A 16,210-nucleotide genomic window follows, 5' to 3' on the forward strand; every position below is an offset into this window, starting at 1 on the left:
CGGGAGAACTACATCCCCCAGCATGCCCCGCGCCGCGAGGGTCCCTGGCGCGGGGCGGAAGCGGCGCGGCGGGGCCGGGCCGGTGGTGCGGGGCGGCGATGGGTGGTGGGTACGGTGCCGTGCCGGACGGTTGTCGAGGGTGGGAGGGGGCAGAGGGGTCAAGGGCTGAGTTGCTCATCTTAGGCTGGCTGTCCGCCTGCCGGGCAGCTGCTCCCCCTCGCAGAGTGTCTCCTCAGAGGCCGGAGCGCCCGGCAGCGCGGTCGTGCTCCGTGGAGATGGTGCGGGCGGCCTGGCCCGTGCCGCGGCCTGGCGGCGGGGGACAAAGCGTGTCGGCACCGCTTGGGAGGCTGCGGCCCGTGCCGGAGCTCGGCCCCGGTAACCGGCCGGCTGCGGGGTTCCGGGTTGGCGCGGGACGAGAGCCCTTCGTGCGGCCACTTACCCCGTGGCTGCCGGCCCGCCCGAGCGCTGGGTTGGTGTTGGTGGGGCAAAGCGCTGTTGGCCCGAAGGCTTTTGAGTCATTGCTTCTCCCCTTCTTAATGTTTTTGCTTAATGAGATTTTTGTGAAATAATTTCCAAGTGAAATTATGATCTCAGGCTATTTGGTTTGCTTTCTACTCTTAGATCATGTTTTGTGGACTGGTGGTGTTGAAGAAACTGAATGAATGGAACAGCTAGGGCAGTCAGGAAGTTTGTATTTCATGCTCTCCACTTGCCACATGTCACAAATCACGCTGTCTCTCTGAAGTAACCTGGAATCATTGGAGCTGTGTGTCCTGAAGGACCCTGAGGACCTCTGAAGGTAAGAAAGTGTTCCGTAGCATTATCTCCTGTTCTGTTTTCTCAGCTCTGCTGACTTGACCTTTTTTTTTTTAATCCCTCTTCAATGAAGTGCATGCATCTAGTCATTCCTTTGAATGTTGCTATTGGTTTGGCCTTTGCCTTCTCTTTTATGAGCTGCTGCTTTGAACTTTTTATATCTCAGTCCTTTAAAAAATGAGTGTCGTTATAATATCCTGTGAAACATTTCTGCTTGAGTGCCTGTTCACTACTGCCTTGGCTTGTCTTGTATTCATTGTGTAGCTTAGTTTCAGCTGTAACTTGTTTGAAATAGCTTCTGCTGTTAACAATAAAATGTGCTAGCAGTATCATGTGGACAGACCTTTTGTAAAAACAATGAAGGTTTTTACTGACAGTCTGTAAAGGCAAAGTATTTCTGTTATCAATATTTATGGCTTTGTAATGTCATCTCTGGTAGTAGTAATGTTATTTTTTTATAAGTAAGCTTATTTTAAGGCACCTTCTACATATTGTTCTGCATAGAACCTTTTGCAGTGTGGCATAATCTTGTAAGCATGCAGTGTCTTTCTTCGTGGTCTTTGATAACTATTTCTTATTGACTGTGCTTACTACTCCCGTTGAGCTCTGCTTGGGGCTGGAAGGATGGTTCTTTCTTTAACAGAGCAAAAGACAACCTTGTGAAAGTGGGGGGCAGTAAATGAAGATACAGTGGATATATATAGTGAATGGGCAGGGTAGTCAAGTCTGCTACACTGTGGCAGGAGGAATGTCCAATGTAAAAGTTGCCTAAAATGCCTAAAGTACTTCTTTTTTTTTTTTTTTTTTTTTTGCTAAGTAGTTGAAGCGTTAAGCAGAAACATTGAGGGGACCTTTATTACAAGGAATTGGGGATGTGCTCTTGTTTTGGCACTGTCTTGTCTGTACTGAAAATCCATGTGTGGTCTTTCTGGGACAAAAGCCACACAGCCACCTGCTACATTTTGGGGGCTGCTGTCTGCCTGTCCCTGAAGCTGTGCATTACAAGGATCAGTTGGCAATAGCTGGCTGTGTCCATTTTACCCAAGTGGGTAATAGACACTGAACAGTGCTTTAATTTACTGTTTGATGTTTAACCCTTCATTTTGCCTGTAAACTGCTCTTCATTGCCAACTAACATCAAATCTGCCAAGTCCACTGTATGCCAACACACAGAAAGCTGGCCAGAAGTGTGTGGTTGCCTTTTAATGATGTTCTGAAAGAGGTATCTCCAGCACCAGTGTTCTGTACCTGGTAGCAGGGATGCTGTATCTGAAAGTAAGGTTTCTGAGCCAGTTCTTTTCTTTCTCTGTATTAGTACAGAGTTGATAGGACTTTATTATTGTAAGCGTATCTATTAAAAGTCAGTGGCAGCAAACCAGTGGCCCAGTAATGTCCTGCTTACGTTCATAATTATTAGAGCCAGACACTGCTCTGAGGATGAGGTTGTAGGTTCTTGTGATTCCTCCTTTCAGAGAAAGCCCATTTTTAAAGAGAGGAGTCTATTGCAGAGGGTTCCTCTTGCAGTGAATGTGACTGCAATATACTTGAAAATCCAGACCAGCCTGCTCACCAGCCTGTTCTGCTGCTTGACTCAAGAGTGAGTTCCCAGAGGATCTGCTCAGCTCAGAGCTCAGCTCAGCAGGAGCTGGGCAGCAACAGCTTTGGCTCTGGAGATCCTTTTTGCTTTGTGAGAAGTTTGTGAAGGAGAGGGGATCTCTCAGTGAACTCACTGGGGATAAGCAGGGACGTCATATCTATACAGCAGCTTACTCTCTCCCTAGTCTACTCATCCAGTGTCCTGTGTACCTTGAGTGAGATGCTGGGATATCACTGGAGAATGGAAGTACATAACCAGGAATTAAATGCTGCACAGAGAATTTGCTTTCAGGTCTGGACCTGATTCTACATTTTCTAGGTAAATGAGACCAGATATGATGTTTTGCCTCTCAGTATTTGCCCTAGCTTATGAAAGTTTATGGCTTGTGGATTATTACTTAAATACAGTTGTGGCATGCAAAATTTGCAGTATTTTAAATAGGTGCTGCTTGTCACTTCACCAAAACTCAGCTCTCCTCCTGCTTGTTGCTAAGGATGCAGTTTAGGGTTGGATATTGCAGAGCATGTACCTTATTTAATACAGAAATTAAGCATAGGGAATGATATGGGTACACAGTATTTCTCTTCCACAGCCCCATTAGCCAGTTTCAGCCAAATAGAGGAGCCAGATGGGAGGGAAAGGGAATAAGAATGGTGTTGTAAGCAGCAAATACCAGTGCCTTTGAAACTCCCTGTTTTAATTTGCACTTGTTTCATAGTGCAGAATTTCCTACTGGCAGGTCTGACTTAAGCTTTCATGTTTTCCCCTGTGAATGTTGTGTTTAAAGACATTTGCTGTTTCCAGTTGAAGTTTGTTCAGTTGGAAAAAGTTAGACCAAAATACTTTGATCAACATATGTGGGAGAAGGGAGGTGGAACAAACAAGATACTGATAGCTGATTAGACAGCAGCTCGTGTCACCAGAGCAGCTCTAGCTGCTGAGTTAACTTCAGTTGAGCTCTTTTTTTCTGGTAAGTGCATCAAGCCTGATTCATCATAATCCATAAATGTAATCAGGCACAGAAAATGTGTGATAATAACAGGCATCTGAGAGGAGCCCTCTGACGTACTGCACTATCCGCAAAACATCCCATGTATTAGCAATCAATTACTTATTAAAGTCACGTTACTGTCATAAGTGTAATCATGCATGGTATCTGCATTTCCTCCATGCTTCGTTTCATCCTGAATTTATGCCACTTGTGAGCATGACCCTGCAAAGAGGGCATGAATGACCCCTAATACAGGGAGTCAGAGCAAAGTCCTCATGCCAGCATATGAAGGCATTTCAGTTTTAGAAGTCTTTGTCATCTTGTTCCTGTGGAACAAAGCACACCCTCCCTGCGTCGTTTTAGTTCTTCAGAAGTACCGCTCTATATATTATGGCATTATTGCAGCATTTATCATGATTTCCAAATTGGCCTTTCAGTGCTTCCTTCATATACTATCTCTAGTGCCTGGATACATTTCTCTGCTTCTCTAAAGGCATTCTGGCACCTTAGCATGACTGCCCTTTGTAAACAGCCTGGAAGAGCTTTTTTGGCATGCTTGTGGTTCTTAACCTTTGGTGTAAGCGCAAGCTGTGAAAGCTGTATGGAATGGGAGGTTAAAAATCACTTCTACCCGTGGTAATCCCTTAAGGAAAGGTAAGTCTTCTGCCTGGGTGCTGTGGATGGATTCTCTGCAGTTCCCTACAATCAGGATCACAGATGGCAGTGAGCTGTGCCATCTGCTTTGGGGACAGAGTTGCTGTTGCTCTGTCACTTGCTGTCTCATGGAGAGCAACTAGCACAGTGTGGTTGGGAAGAGGGTGATACCAGTGTCTTGAACTCGCAGGTCCAGTGGATGCTGACTAGTACTGTAGAGTTGCTCAGTGTTCCTTTGACCCCAGCATGTTGGATGAGACATGCATATCCTGAGGGAAAATTGCGTAAGAGGAATGATGTCATGAGTTTGACACTGCTAGGATAACTTTAGGTTTACTGTCAGAATGGTTACTCACTTGGCTCTCTCTTTCCTTTGCAAGGCCGCAATGATGGACAACCGTTTTGCTACAGCGCTGGTAATTGCTTGTGTTCTCAGCCTCATCTCCACCATCTATATGGCAGCTTCCATTGGCACTGACTTTTGGTACGAATACCACACCCTTTACCCAGCTGAGAATGTCAGTGAAGCTGGTAGGAGCATCTGGGACGAATTTGTCAGTGAAGAGGCAGATGAAAAGACCTACACAGATGCGCTCTTCCGGTGTAATGGTACAGTTGGATTGTGGCGGAGATGTATCACTATACCCAAGAACTCTCACTGGTACAGCCCACCAGGTATCTCCAGAGCAATTAACACTTCCCTAGTTTGCCTGGGGTGGTATGTGCGAACTTCCTCAGAATGTGTTCATGCCAGTTTCTTCCTCCAGAAGGCTTATTTTTAGCTTATTTGGTTTTGTGTGTTTTTAGTAAAGACAGTCTGAATTTTTAAAGAAGCAGAAGAAGCAGAATGGTCTGTAGCTGTCAGTGCTGCAGATTCTGGATTTGACACACGATTATTGATCTAAATGAAGTCTGGTATAGCTTGATATCTTTTGTTTTTGCATCTGCTGTCCTACTGGGGATACAGTTATGGTTGCTCTGCCAGTCACTGTCTTTTTAGGAGAGGTCCTGGGACCCAGCAATGGAGTAAAGGTACTGCTTTATCAAGGGAGCACTTCTTTTATCCAGCCATTTGTTTTGCTCATGTCACAAGTGTCCCACTGTTGCATCAGCATATCTTAAACTCCTTGTACTGTAGTGATGGAGGTAGAATGAAATATTTGTATTCTTTTTCACAATGGTTGGGGTCTAAAAAAGTCTGGTGAGCAATTATTTTAATTGCTTCAAAGTAGATTTTTGGAGACTTCCTGTGTGTGTGAAGCCCTTCATTTTGAGCTATCTTAAAAAAATATACTTTCAATCACATTTTCTGGAGAAAAAAAAATGCCATGAAATACTTTTTTTCTTTCATGAAAGTACTTATTTTGGTAGACATTAAACCAGCTCTGCTCAATAGTATTCTCAAAGCAAAAGCTGAGACATAAAAGAGGAGAAATCTATTGCAAAGAAGCAAGTATTTTCTAGTCTTTAAATAGTCCTTCCTGTCCCATTTTTGAATGAAGTGTTTAGTACAATACTGCATTCTGCACATGGAGATAAGCACAGCTGACTACAAGAATATGTAACAGCATGGTTGAGCATCATGTGCCACGTTTTTTTCCCAATCTGCCAAGCATGGCACAATTCTCTCTGGATAACTTGTGTAAGCTTGAAGATTCTGTGTGTTTAAATGCTGACTGTAGTAACTATATCATAGTAACTACATTGAGAACCTACAGATCTCAATTATCATCCTGCAGATCTGTTTTGAGAGTTATTTTTTTTCTCTAAATGGAACTCTAAGGAGCTTCCCAGCTCAAATGGTTGGCAAATGAGGAATTGTAAGAGGGGTGGGGGGAAGACACCTAATGGTAATTTTTATTTTTTTCCCCAGAAGCAGATATGATTACAAACTGCATCAGTTTTTCCCTCTCTGACCAGTTTATGGAAAAGTACATAGAGCCTGGAAATCACAATAGTGGCACGGATTTAAATCGGACTTGTAAGTGTCTTTTACTTCTGGCAGGTAAACAAGTAGGATGGGGAGGGGAAAAATGTTTCTCAAATACAGTCACTAGTGAGGAAAGCATGTGTATCTTGCTCTGCATTTCTTGGTTTTTACAGTAGCACAAGCAACAGGTCAAAGTTTAAAAGGAAAACTTAAATGTGTTAGCAAAGGTTTTGCTTGTGAACGCAGTACAGGAATTTGCAAGTTAACAAATCTTCCTACTTAAGTGGAGCCTTTGGTCTTTTTTAGCTATGAATGTAAAACGTCTGATGAAGCAAAAGTAGCACAGGTAGAAGGGAATATAAGACGGTGGGAGAAGATCAGTTTCAAGCCCATCTTCAACAAACTTGTCTTGTGTGTTTCTTCCATGTGCAGATCTCTGGCGACTGCAGTTTCTTCTGCCCTTTGTCAGCCTTGGCCTCATGTGCTTTGGGGCTCTGATTGGGCTCTGTGCTTGTGCCTGTCGCAGCCTCTACCCGGCCATTGCCACTGGAGTACTCCATTTCCTAGCAGGTAGGTCTTCTGCCATCCATCACTTACCCTCCATCCTCTAGAAGCTCATAGTGACAGTTAGAGCACTTCAGCACTGAGCTCATTGTCGTTTCCTACCTCCTTCCCCAGGGCTTTGTACGCTGGGCCTCGTTGGCTGCTACGTAGCTGGGATTAAGTTGCTCCATACGAAGCTGCCCCTGCCTAATGACGTGAGGGGTGAATTTGGATGGTCCTTCTGTCTTGCCTGTGTCTCAGCACCTTTGCAGTTTATGGCAGCTGCTCTTTTCATCTGGGCAGCTCGTACCAACAGAAAGGAATTCACTCTCTTGAAAGCGTACCGTGTAGCATAAGTGCTGCTGCTGAAGTACTGGGTTTCCATGTTATAGCTCCTGCTGTCCTCAACCCTTACTACTTTTTTCTTTTAGTCAGGATTTTACCTTGTACTCTGTGTGCTTCTTGTCAGTTGAGACAATTTAGCCTACAGGCCCTGAAGACAAAGACCTCTGGGTTAAATGACCAAACTCTGCCAGAAGTCTGCAGAACTTGAACAGGTTTTTTAATTGTTGGGGTTTGCTTTTTTTTAAGAATCACTATTATTTTTTAAGCTCCAGTTGATTGCTGACTATCCCCTTGGTTAGGTGTACATGCCCCTTCCTAATTTTATTACCCTGTCAGCCTGGAGGAAATAGGAGTGGTGGTGTGAGGTGGAAGAGACATAGGAAAAGATGCAGGTATAGGAAGAATGGGAACCTCTATGCACAAATAATAAATAATCAGGAGCTGTCTGCTGTGTGACCCAAGCAGGCAGGACCTACAGAAAGCACTCAAGAGACATGGGGAAACTCAGAAACCTCTGTTGTGGAAATACTATAGCTCAATCAGTCCTGTAGCCTAGCTTTGGGTCTCTTATTCCCACTAGTTAGTTACTTCCTGTGGCTTCTGCCAGAACTGATGGCGGGCAGAGCAGCTGGCTGTGAGAGAGCCTGCACAGCATCCTGAATGCAGGCTATGTGCTTGCTTGTGCCAGGGAATGGGATAACTTGGCCCACATGGAGCTTTGTGCTGCTCTAGCTACACTGCTTCCAGAACCCAGGCTAGTTTGATATCTGCACTACCTGTGGTTGTATGCTCTGATCTTAACTTGTGGTGCTTTTGCTTGCTGTGAAATAAGGTTTTCCTCTCTTGTGTTGAAAATGACCCCTCATGAGTTTTTTGGTTTTAGTTTGGTTTAGTGTATGTGTGTATATGTACATATATAAACTTAACTATTTTAAAGCTCACCTGTTTATCCTATATAGCACACAACAGGTTTTTTTTAAAAGGTGCTGCTCTTTTCCCATCTTGCCCCAAAAGTATTGTTTAAATGAAATAATAATAATTAAGAAAACCTCAAAAATTTTCCGTGTTGCATTGATCTGGTGGGAGGGTGAGGGGATGGTCTGGAGTGAATTTTACTTGCAGAAAGAAAAGCCAATGTCCAGATCATTCTCTGTTTTCAGGGAAATGACACCAGAAACAATGAAGTTAAATTTTATTTTTGTAAACGCAGTTCTTGGGCTCCTGCTAACTTTAATTTTCTCCTGCTCAGTCACTGGGGAATGAACATCCCATAATCTCTAATTAGCTCACAACTTCTGCACATATTTCTTCTGAATCACTGCAACTCTAGCCAGGCTGGGTGGCACGTCTTATCTAGAAGACAGTGTTCCAAGACTAAACTGTTTAATTCATAGAATCATAGAATAGTTAGGGTTGGAAAGGGCCTTAAGATCATCTAGTTCCAACCCCCTGCCATGGGCAGGGACACCTCACACTAAACCGTGTCACCCAAGGCCTCATCCAACCTGGCCTTGAACACCGCCAAGGATGGAGCATTCACAACCTCCCTGGGCAACCCATTCCAGTGCCTCACCACCCTCTCAGTAAAGAATTTCTTCCTTATATCCAATCTAAACTTCCCCTGTTTAAGTTTGAACCCGTTACCCCTTGTCCTGTCACTACAGTCCCTGATGAAGACTCCCTCCCCAGCATCCTTGTAGGCCCCCTTCAGATACTGGAAGGCTGCTCTGAGGTCTCCACACAGCCTTCTCTTCTCCAGGCTGAACAGCCCCAACTTTCTCAGCCTGTCTCCATATGGGAGGTGCTCCAGTCCCCTGATCATCCTCGTGGCCCTCCTCTGGACTTGTTCCAACAGTCCCATGTCCTTTTTATGTTGAGGACACCAGAACTGCACACAATACTCCAAGTGAGGTCTCACGAGAGCAGAGCAGAGGGGCAGGATCACCTCCTTCAACCTGCTGGTCACGCTCCTCTTGATGCAGCCCAGGATACGGTTGGCTTTCTGGGCTGCGAGCGTACACTGAAGCCGGCTCATGTTCATTTTCTCATTGACCAACACCCCGAAGTCCTTCTCTGCAGGGCTGCTCTGAATCTCTTCTCTGCCCAACCTGTAGCTGTTCCTGGGATTGCTCCGACCCAGGTGTAGGACCTTGCACTTGTCATGGTTAAACTTCATCAGGTTGGCATCAGCCCACCTCACAAGCGTGTCAAGGTCCCTCTGGATGGCATTCCTTCCCTCCAGAGTATCAACCGAACCACACAGCTTGGTGTCATCGGCAAACTTGCTGAGGGTGCACTCAATCCCACTGTCCATGTCACCGACCAAGATGTTGAACAAGACTGGTCCCAACACCGATCCCTGAGGGACACCACTCGTTACTGGTCTCCAGCCGGACATCGAGCCATTGACCACAACTCTTTGCATGTGGCCATCCAGCCAGTTCTTTATCCACCGAGTGGTCCACCTATCAAATTGATGTCTCTCCAATTTAGAGACAAGGATGTCATGTGGGACAGTGTCGAACGCTTTGCACAAATCCAGGTAGATGACATCAGCTGCTCTGCCCCTGTCCATCAGTTTCGTAGCCCCATCATAGAAGGCCACCAAATTGGTCAGGCAGGATTTCCCCTTAGTGAAGCCATGCTGGCTGTCACCAACCACCTCCTTGTTTTTCATGTGCCTTAGCGTGCCTTCCAGGAGAATCTGCTCCAAGATTTTGCCAGGCACAGAGGTGAGACTGACTGGTCTGTAATTCCCTGGGTCTTCCATTTTCCCCTTCTTGAAAATGGGGGTTATATTTCCCTTTTTCCAGTCATCGGGAACTTCACCTGACTGCCATGATTTTTCAAATATGATGGACAGTGGCTTAGCAACTTCATTCGCCAGCTCCTTCAGGACCCGTGGATGGATTTCGTCAGGTCCCATGGACTTGTGTACTTTTAGGTTTTTAAGATGGTCTAGAACCAGATCCTCTCCTACAGTGGGCCTAGGGTCTTCATTCTCACAGTCCCTGTGTTCACCTTCCAAGACTTGGGTGGTGCAGTCAGAGACTTTGCCAGTGAAGACCGAGGCAAAGAAGTCATTAAGAACCTCAGCCTTCTCCAAATCCTGGGTAGCCAGTTCTCCCGATATCTTCCAGAGGGGGCCTACGTTGTCCCTAGTCTGTCTTTTATTCGCTATGTACCTATAGAATCCCTTCCTGTTATCCTTAACATCCTTAGCCAAGTTCAATTCTAAGTTCAATTCTGAGGCTTTAACACCCCTCAATTCCTTACTGCATCCTTAATATAAGAAGTATGCCTTAGAAGAAATAAATCCTGGCAAAATGAGTACTTCTTTGATGGCAGGGGTTCTGTGAAATACTGTTGATGAGAATGACACAGAAATAGGCATTTTTGTCTCACAGCTGGGGTTTTAACTATTTTGTTTTGTTCTTCTCTCCCTTTTCTTTCCCCCAGTAGGTGTTTCTACCCAGGCTGTGTTTGCTGGGTCAGCAAACACCAGATCAGGGGTATCTGCTGGTATCATTTCTTTATTTTTTTATCATGTGTGTGATAGGGATCAGCCTACTTCTCCTTTTATTATCATCATTGGAATCTTTGCAAAATGAAACGGATGGTGATAAAAAACAAGTTCACTGAAAAAGCAGCAGTGGGTCATTCAAGATAATCCTCTTTCTCCTGCTGTTGAGTACTTCTTTACCTTTCCTCCTAAACCAGCTTTCCCTCTGTACAACAGGCCAATTCGAACCCGATGAGAGGGGTGTGGTACTTCTGTGCAGCATCTGAGAGTAAGTGAAAGTCTGTGCTGCTGCTATGTACTAATGGGGTGCTTTTTCGGAGTCATTGTGTGTCTCTGATTTAGGTAGATAAGGCCTAACTGCTCATCTTGTCTTGTTCCTCATTTGTCAGAAATACTAGGGCATGCAAGCCTTAGGTCAAGTCAAAAGGACTGGAAGTTGCTATTCTGCATTTGAAGAGTAAACACAGGTGCTTGTTTTATCTACTAGAGTTCAGTGGTTTGGTTGGTTTTGTTTCTTTTTTTCACAAGCTGACAAAAGATACTGTGTGATGTTAATCTGAGCAGTGGGACTCCTGTGCACGTGCTAGCTCCTCTTGCATCTGATGCCTGTTTTGCTGATCGGTAAATCTCAGTTTTCCAATGTGTTAACATTCTTCCTTCCAAAAGAAGGATTGTTATGGAGAGAAAAGGGAATGTTAGAGGCACTGCCTGTCCTTTCTTGGTCATTTTAAGTATCAGCAAAACCTAGATGGCCTACTTTTGTCTGTGGTTTAGATAAATGCTGAAATGAAGAAAACAGGCTTTACTTGAACCTTGATTTGTACCGTTTTACTAAAATGAGGGTCACCTTTCAGGATTTGTTTTGGGGTGTTTTTCTTCATTCTTGTGTAAAACGTTCTTGATTAGAATGGATTTCAGCGAGAGGCAGATTGCATGCAAAAAAGAGGGCTAGCCCTCTCTGCTACCTAGGGTGATGGATCTGTGTATTAATTGTCATGCCTCGTAACTGTGTTTTGCTAAAGGTATAAAGGGAGCAAGAGTTCTTGGGCTGCTGGCTTGGGTCCACTAAATAGTGTTGGAGGACGGAAAAAGAGTAGACACTGAGGATGGAGTAATTCTGTAAAAGAGAGATGATTAAGCATACTAACAGATAACGAGACTTCTTCAGCCAGAGTGTGTGTTACAGGTCTTTCACACTGGCAGATCCTCATGCCACATTTAAGGGCTGGCTGTATTCAAGAGAAGGTCGAAGCCTTTGTGTACATTTGTGGTCATGTACATGTATGAAAATTCAAACACCGTTGCTCAAAAGAGTGAAGAGTGCTCCCACTCTGGAAGAAAGAGGTGAGATCAAAGGCTGATTTGTGTTCCTCAGTAATTTATGGTCTGACCATGGGAGATGTTTACTGATACTGGTTCAGTATTGGAGATGGGGAAGACGCAGATACATAACAAAATAGCTGAAGAAAAGGCATGTCCTTGTGTTTCTGTGTGCACAGAAGAAATGGCACATATCTCTAATGCTGTTGTATGGGCCACTGAAAGTGAAGAGAAGGCATATCAAAGGAAAAGGAGAAGCAAGAGGAGAAGGAGGAATCCTGCCAGACTGAGGGTGAGAGCTGAGGACTCCTGGCACTCTGTGGGAGCAAGCTCTCAGGGCTCCAGCATGACTGGTACTGTGCAGCCCACCCACAGTACCCTCACAGTGGCAGCATAAGCCAGTGGGTGAACTCCCCTTATGTGCCTTATGTTAGAGAAGTCTATAAAGATTCTGTCCGCTGAATCTTGAGCTGAGCAAGATGCATTTGTGCTTCAAACGTGCCCCTGTATGACAATGTTTCTTCTTCATAGGCTTGGGCTTGTTTTCCTGCCAACACTGTGGAACCTCTAGGAAAGCAGGACCAGCAGAAAGCCGCACAGAGCAATAAAGTGTTTAGTCTGGGTAGCAGCCTCTTATTTTCTTCCTTGAAGTGACATTTTCCCTGTCCTCTCCACTCACTCCAAAAAGCTCTGAGAAGAGGGTAGTCAATGAAGCTGCAAAGAGGGGTTTTATTGTGACTGTAAAGACAGCTCCCACTGATATTAGAAGAGAGATTGCTGAAAGCAGGAGAACAGTCAATCCTATTTCTTTAATACAAATGCCATATAGCGCCGACACAAAAAAAATAGCTGTGTTGTTTAAACAGAGGGGACAATTTGCCACTTATGAAAGAAGTAGCATGTTGTGGGTACAAGCGATAGCACAATCTTGGATGACCCAAGAGGCCTTTCTAAATCTGTTGTCATGCTAGGAACTGTGTGGAAGTCTAGTTGTCCTTCCAGATTGTGTGCTGGCCATCTGGTCCTTTCCTCTTGGAAGGTGTGTTGCAGTCTTTCTGCTTACAGTGATAGTGAATGCCTCCTTTCTCCTTGTCTGAAGTGTATTTTAAGAAAGGTGTTTGGTTTGGGGGGGCCGGATTCTCTTTGTCACTTACAGTTGGCACCAAGTTATGTACAAGCTCAGTCTGTCTCCTGCAGTGCTGTCATTGTTGTGGGATTCAAGGCAATGGCTTCTGAAAAGCTCTTTCCTCCTCACTAGCATTGTTTGTACTCAGCCAGCACCTGCTGTTCAAAGAGAGATTCTGAACTGTCAGCAGCTTGTCATCATTGTATCTCGGGTTGATTGTCCATCTCCATCTGTGTGTATTTCCTGCTTGAGTAGATTGTGTATCTCAACATCCTGAAGTGGCTTCCACCACCCCTGTAGCTTTGTGCTATAGAGCTTCTTTATAACCTGATTTCTAATGGGAAAAGTTCAAAAGTTTGCGTGTTTACTACAAACTCTTCTGTTGCTGTAGAATATTATTCTTGCCCTATATTTTTAACTACAGCCTTCAAGAGTACAGAGTGCAAAGTTGTAGCCTTTTTTCAAGTTGTGGTTCAGATTTGTTCATTCAGTGGAAGAATGGCTACTCTAACTGGAAGACTGTATAGGTATCTGGATATGGCAGTAACAGCCATATGCAAAATGACACTTAACAAGCACCTGTCTGCCTACTGATAAGTGCCAAACCTTTATACAAATTGATGACCGCTGACAAAAGGGACAACCATAATGTATTCCACTCCTTCCTCCCTCCTCCCTTCTAAAATTACCACTCTTAAAAATAACCCCAGGGACAGTGTTTTATGCATTGATCAGGTTAGAGCAGCAAGTGTCACGTCTCTGTGCTTCACGCTTTCTGCAGACAAAGGGTGAAGATAACTGATTTTTTGCAGAGGATCCGAGCATCTCTCTAGCCTTGGGTTTTCTGAGGTGAAGATTGAAAATTTTCAAGAAAACTGGAATCTGTTGTGTAATGAAACTTATTTATTTTCATTAATCAGAACTCTCCTAAAAAAAAAAAAGTTAGTGATCTTTTTTTTTTTTTTTTAATGGCCTCTTCTATTTCTATCTTACATTGCATGGTTTTAGAATATTATCTTTTTCAGATTGATACTTGCAAAGAATCATAGAATAGTTAGGGTTGGAAAGGACCTTAAGATCATCTAGTTCCAACCCCCCTGCCATGGGCAGGGACACCCCACACTAAACCATGTCACCCAAGGCCTCATCCAACCTGGCCTTGAACACCGCCAAGGATGGAGCATTCACAACCTCCCTGGGCAACCCATTCCAGTGCCTCACCACCCTCTCAGTAAAGAATTTCTTCCTTATATCCAATCTAAACTTCCCCTGTTTAAGTTTGAACCCTTTACCCCTTGTCCTGTCACTACAGTCCCTGATGAAGACTCCCTCTCCAGCATCCTTGTAGGCCCCCTTCAGATACTGGAAGGCTGCTCTGAGGTCTCCACGCAGCCTTCTCTTCTCCAGGCTGAAGAGCCCCAACTTTCTCAGCCTGTCTTCATACGGGAGGTGCTCCAGTCCCCTGATTATCCTCGTGGCCCTCCTCTGGACTTGTTCCAACAGTTCCATGTCCTTTTTATGTTGAGGACACCAGAACTGCACACAATACTCCAAGTGAGGTCTCACGAGAGCAGAGTAGAGGGGCAGGATCACCTCCTTCGACCTGCTGGTCACGCTCCTCTTGATGCAGCCCAGGAAGATCATCTGTTGTGTTGTATCACTATCTCAGAAGTGGAAACCTTTTCATATGTAACTTTTTAATGGACCTACCCATTACATCTGTAATTTGGGCTAGGTCTCAGTATCAGACAGGCATGGGTTGTTTGGGTTTTTTAAGTTTGGAGTACCTATTGAAAATAAGGTGGATCCAAACATCCTCAGTAGCCTTTCAAAAGGGTGTCTGTGGAGGATCCAAGGCAAACCCTTCCTGGTGGGAGGGAGTGCAGCTCTCTGCCACTGCCCCGCCATTTTTCCATACTCAGCGGTGGAGACTTGTGTTAGCTCTAAGTGTTGGTATCGGGTATCCTCCGCAGTGTGTTGAGTGTGATTAGAGCCTTTCCCAGCAGTGCCCAACTGTGATGTACCATGACTAGACTTGGGCTAAGCTACTGAATCATTACTGCCCTAAATTATGGGCTTTTTCCTTCTTCTGAGGCCAAGTGCACCTTCTAATTTGACTCTTTGGGAGATTTCTCTGCAGCGTCTAGTGGCTGACACTATTGGCTAAGTAAGTATGGCAGTACCTTTTCACATTAAATGTTTTCTATGTAAATTCACCAAGAAACCTCCTTCATCATCAACAGATTTGCATGTGACAAACATGTAAAGAGCATCAAAACAGACCATCCGATATGTTTACACCCATGTTGATTTAATTGTGTATTGCATCACCAAAGTGATGTGTGTTTTGGAGCCCTGGCTGGATGAGACCAGAGTGTGCTGGAGCAGCAGTGCAGAGCGGGTGCTAATTTTCTGCGATGCCTCAGCTCTGCCAGAGCCTTCCTGCCTATGGTGATATCGACAGAAGACGCTGGAGAACTGGTTCCACAGCCTCTCCAGATCCTTCCTGGGTCTCAGCCCTGCACTGGACCGTGCTCCCTTACCACTGCTGATTCCCTAGTTTAAACAAACTGCTTGTGTGGGTAGTTAGTTTACTGAAGTCATTTCTCCAACCTCATTAAATTGCCTTGGTTGAGAAAAGGGTGGGGTTTGTCTTCACCAGAATTAAGCTCTGCTTTCTGAGTGCTTTTTGGGGCTGTTGCAGTAGTTTCTTTTGCAAACAAATCCCTTTTGTCTTGCATTCAAGCGTGCCATTTAACTAAACATTTGATTTGCATTTTGATGTTTACTTCCACACGGAACAGCAGCAGCAGTGGTATGAAACCACGGTGTCTGCCCAGTGCTGGAACTGCTTGGGTTCACAAAAGGTCTTCAAGTTCTGGAAAGTGATTAACAACAAATGATGAGCAAGGACATCATGAATGGTGTCAGTGGGATGCTGCTGGCGAAGTCACACCTGCCTCCCAGTGCTGAACTGGGAGGTGAGGCAGGAGGAGCTGGTGAGTCGAGCACGGGCTGCAGTGGGAAATGAGCAGTCCCTGAGAGTGGGTCACAGGTTCTGGGCTGGCTTCACCATTCTTCAGCCACTGCAGGCCTGCTCAGGAACAGCTCTTGGATAACTGTCAATGCTGCGAGGGACAGCATGAACTCCGTGATTTCTCCTATACGTCTGGGGCCATAGAGGAGGCTGTAGCAGCCAGAGCTGTCCTCTCCATGGAGCACAAGGAAGCACATAGCATTATGTGGAGAGGAAGCCAAACCTGTTTTAGAGCAGATGGGTGTGTTTTACCTCCTGCCACCCTTGTGAGCTGACAGGAGTGTCCTCATTCAGGTGATAGACTTGTTATTCTCCTGCATCTCCTTGC

General features: G+C 45.0%; 1 protein-coding gene across 4 annotated transcripts; it reads left to right on the forward strand.

The window, feature by feature from the left end:
- The first annotated feature begins 1 nt into the window (after window position 1).
- On the forward strand, window positions 2-7,920 carry CLDND1 (claudin domain containing 1). Of its 4 annotated transcripts, none has more exons than XM_080614228.1 (6): window positions 2-105; window positions 622-799; window positions 4,439-4,733; window positions 5,932-6,039; window positions 6,421-6,558; window positions 6,667-7,920. In XM_080614228.1, exons 3-6 carry the CDS (start codon window positions 4,445-4,447, stop codon window positions 6,885-6,887), a joined length of 756 nt encoding a protein of 251 aa, XP_080470354.1. In that variant the 5' UTR covers window positions 2-105; window positions 622-799; window positions 4,439-4,444; the 3' UTR covers window positions 6,888-7,920. The 4 variants fall into 4 exon arrangements, with proteins under 4 accessions (XP_080470354.1, XP_080470357.1, XP_080470355.1 ...); XM_080614231.1 differs by having other exon boundaries at window positions 5,935-6,039; XM_080614229.1 differs by having other exon boundaries at window positions 21-109.
- The last annotated feature ends 8,290 nt before the right edge of the window (window positions 7,921-16,210 follow it).

This window comes from Psittacula echo (assembly GCF_963264785.1).
Source record: "Psittacula echo genome assembly, chromosome: 3".
NCBI classification, from domain to species: domain Eukaryota; kingdom Metazoa; phylum Chordata; class Aves; order Psittaciformes; family Psittacidae; genus Psittacula; species Psittacula echo.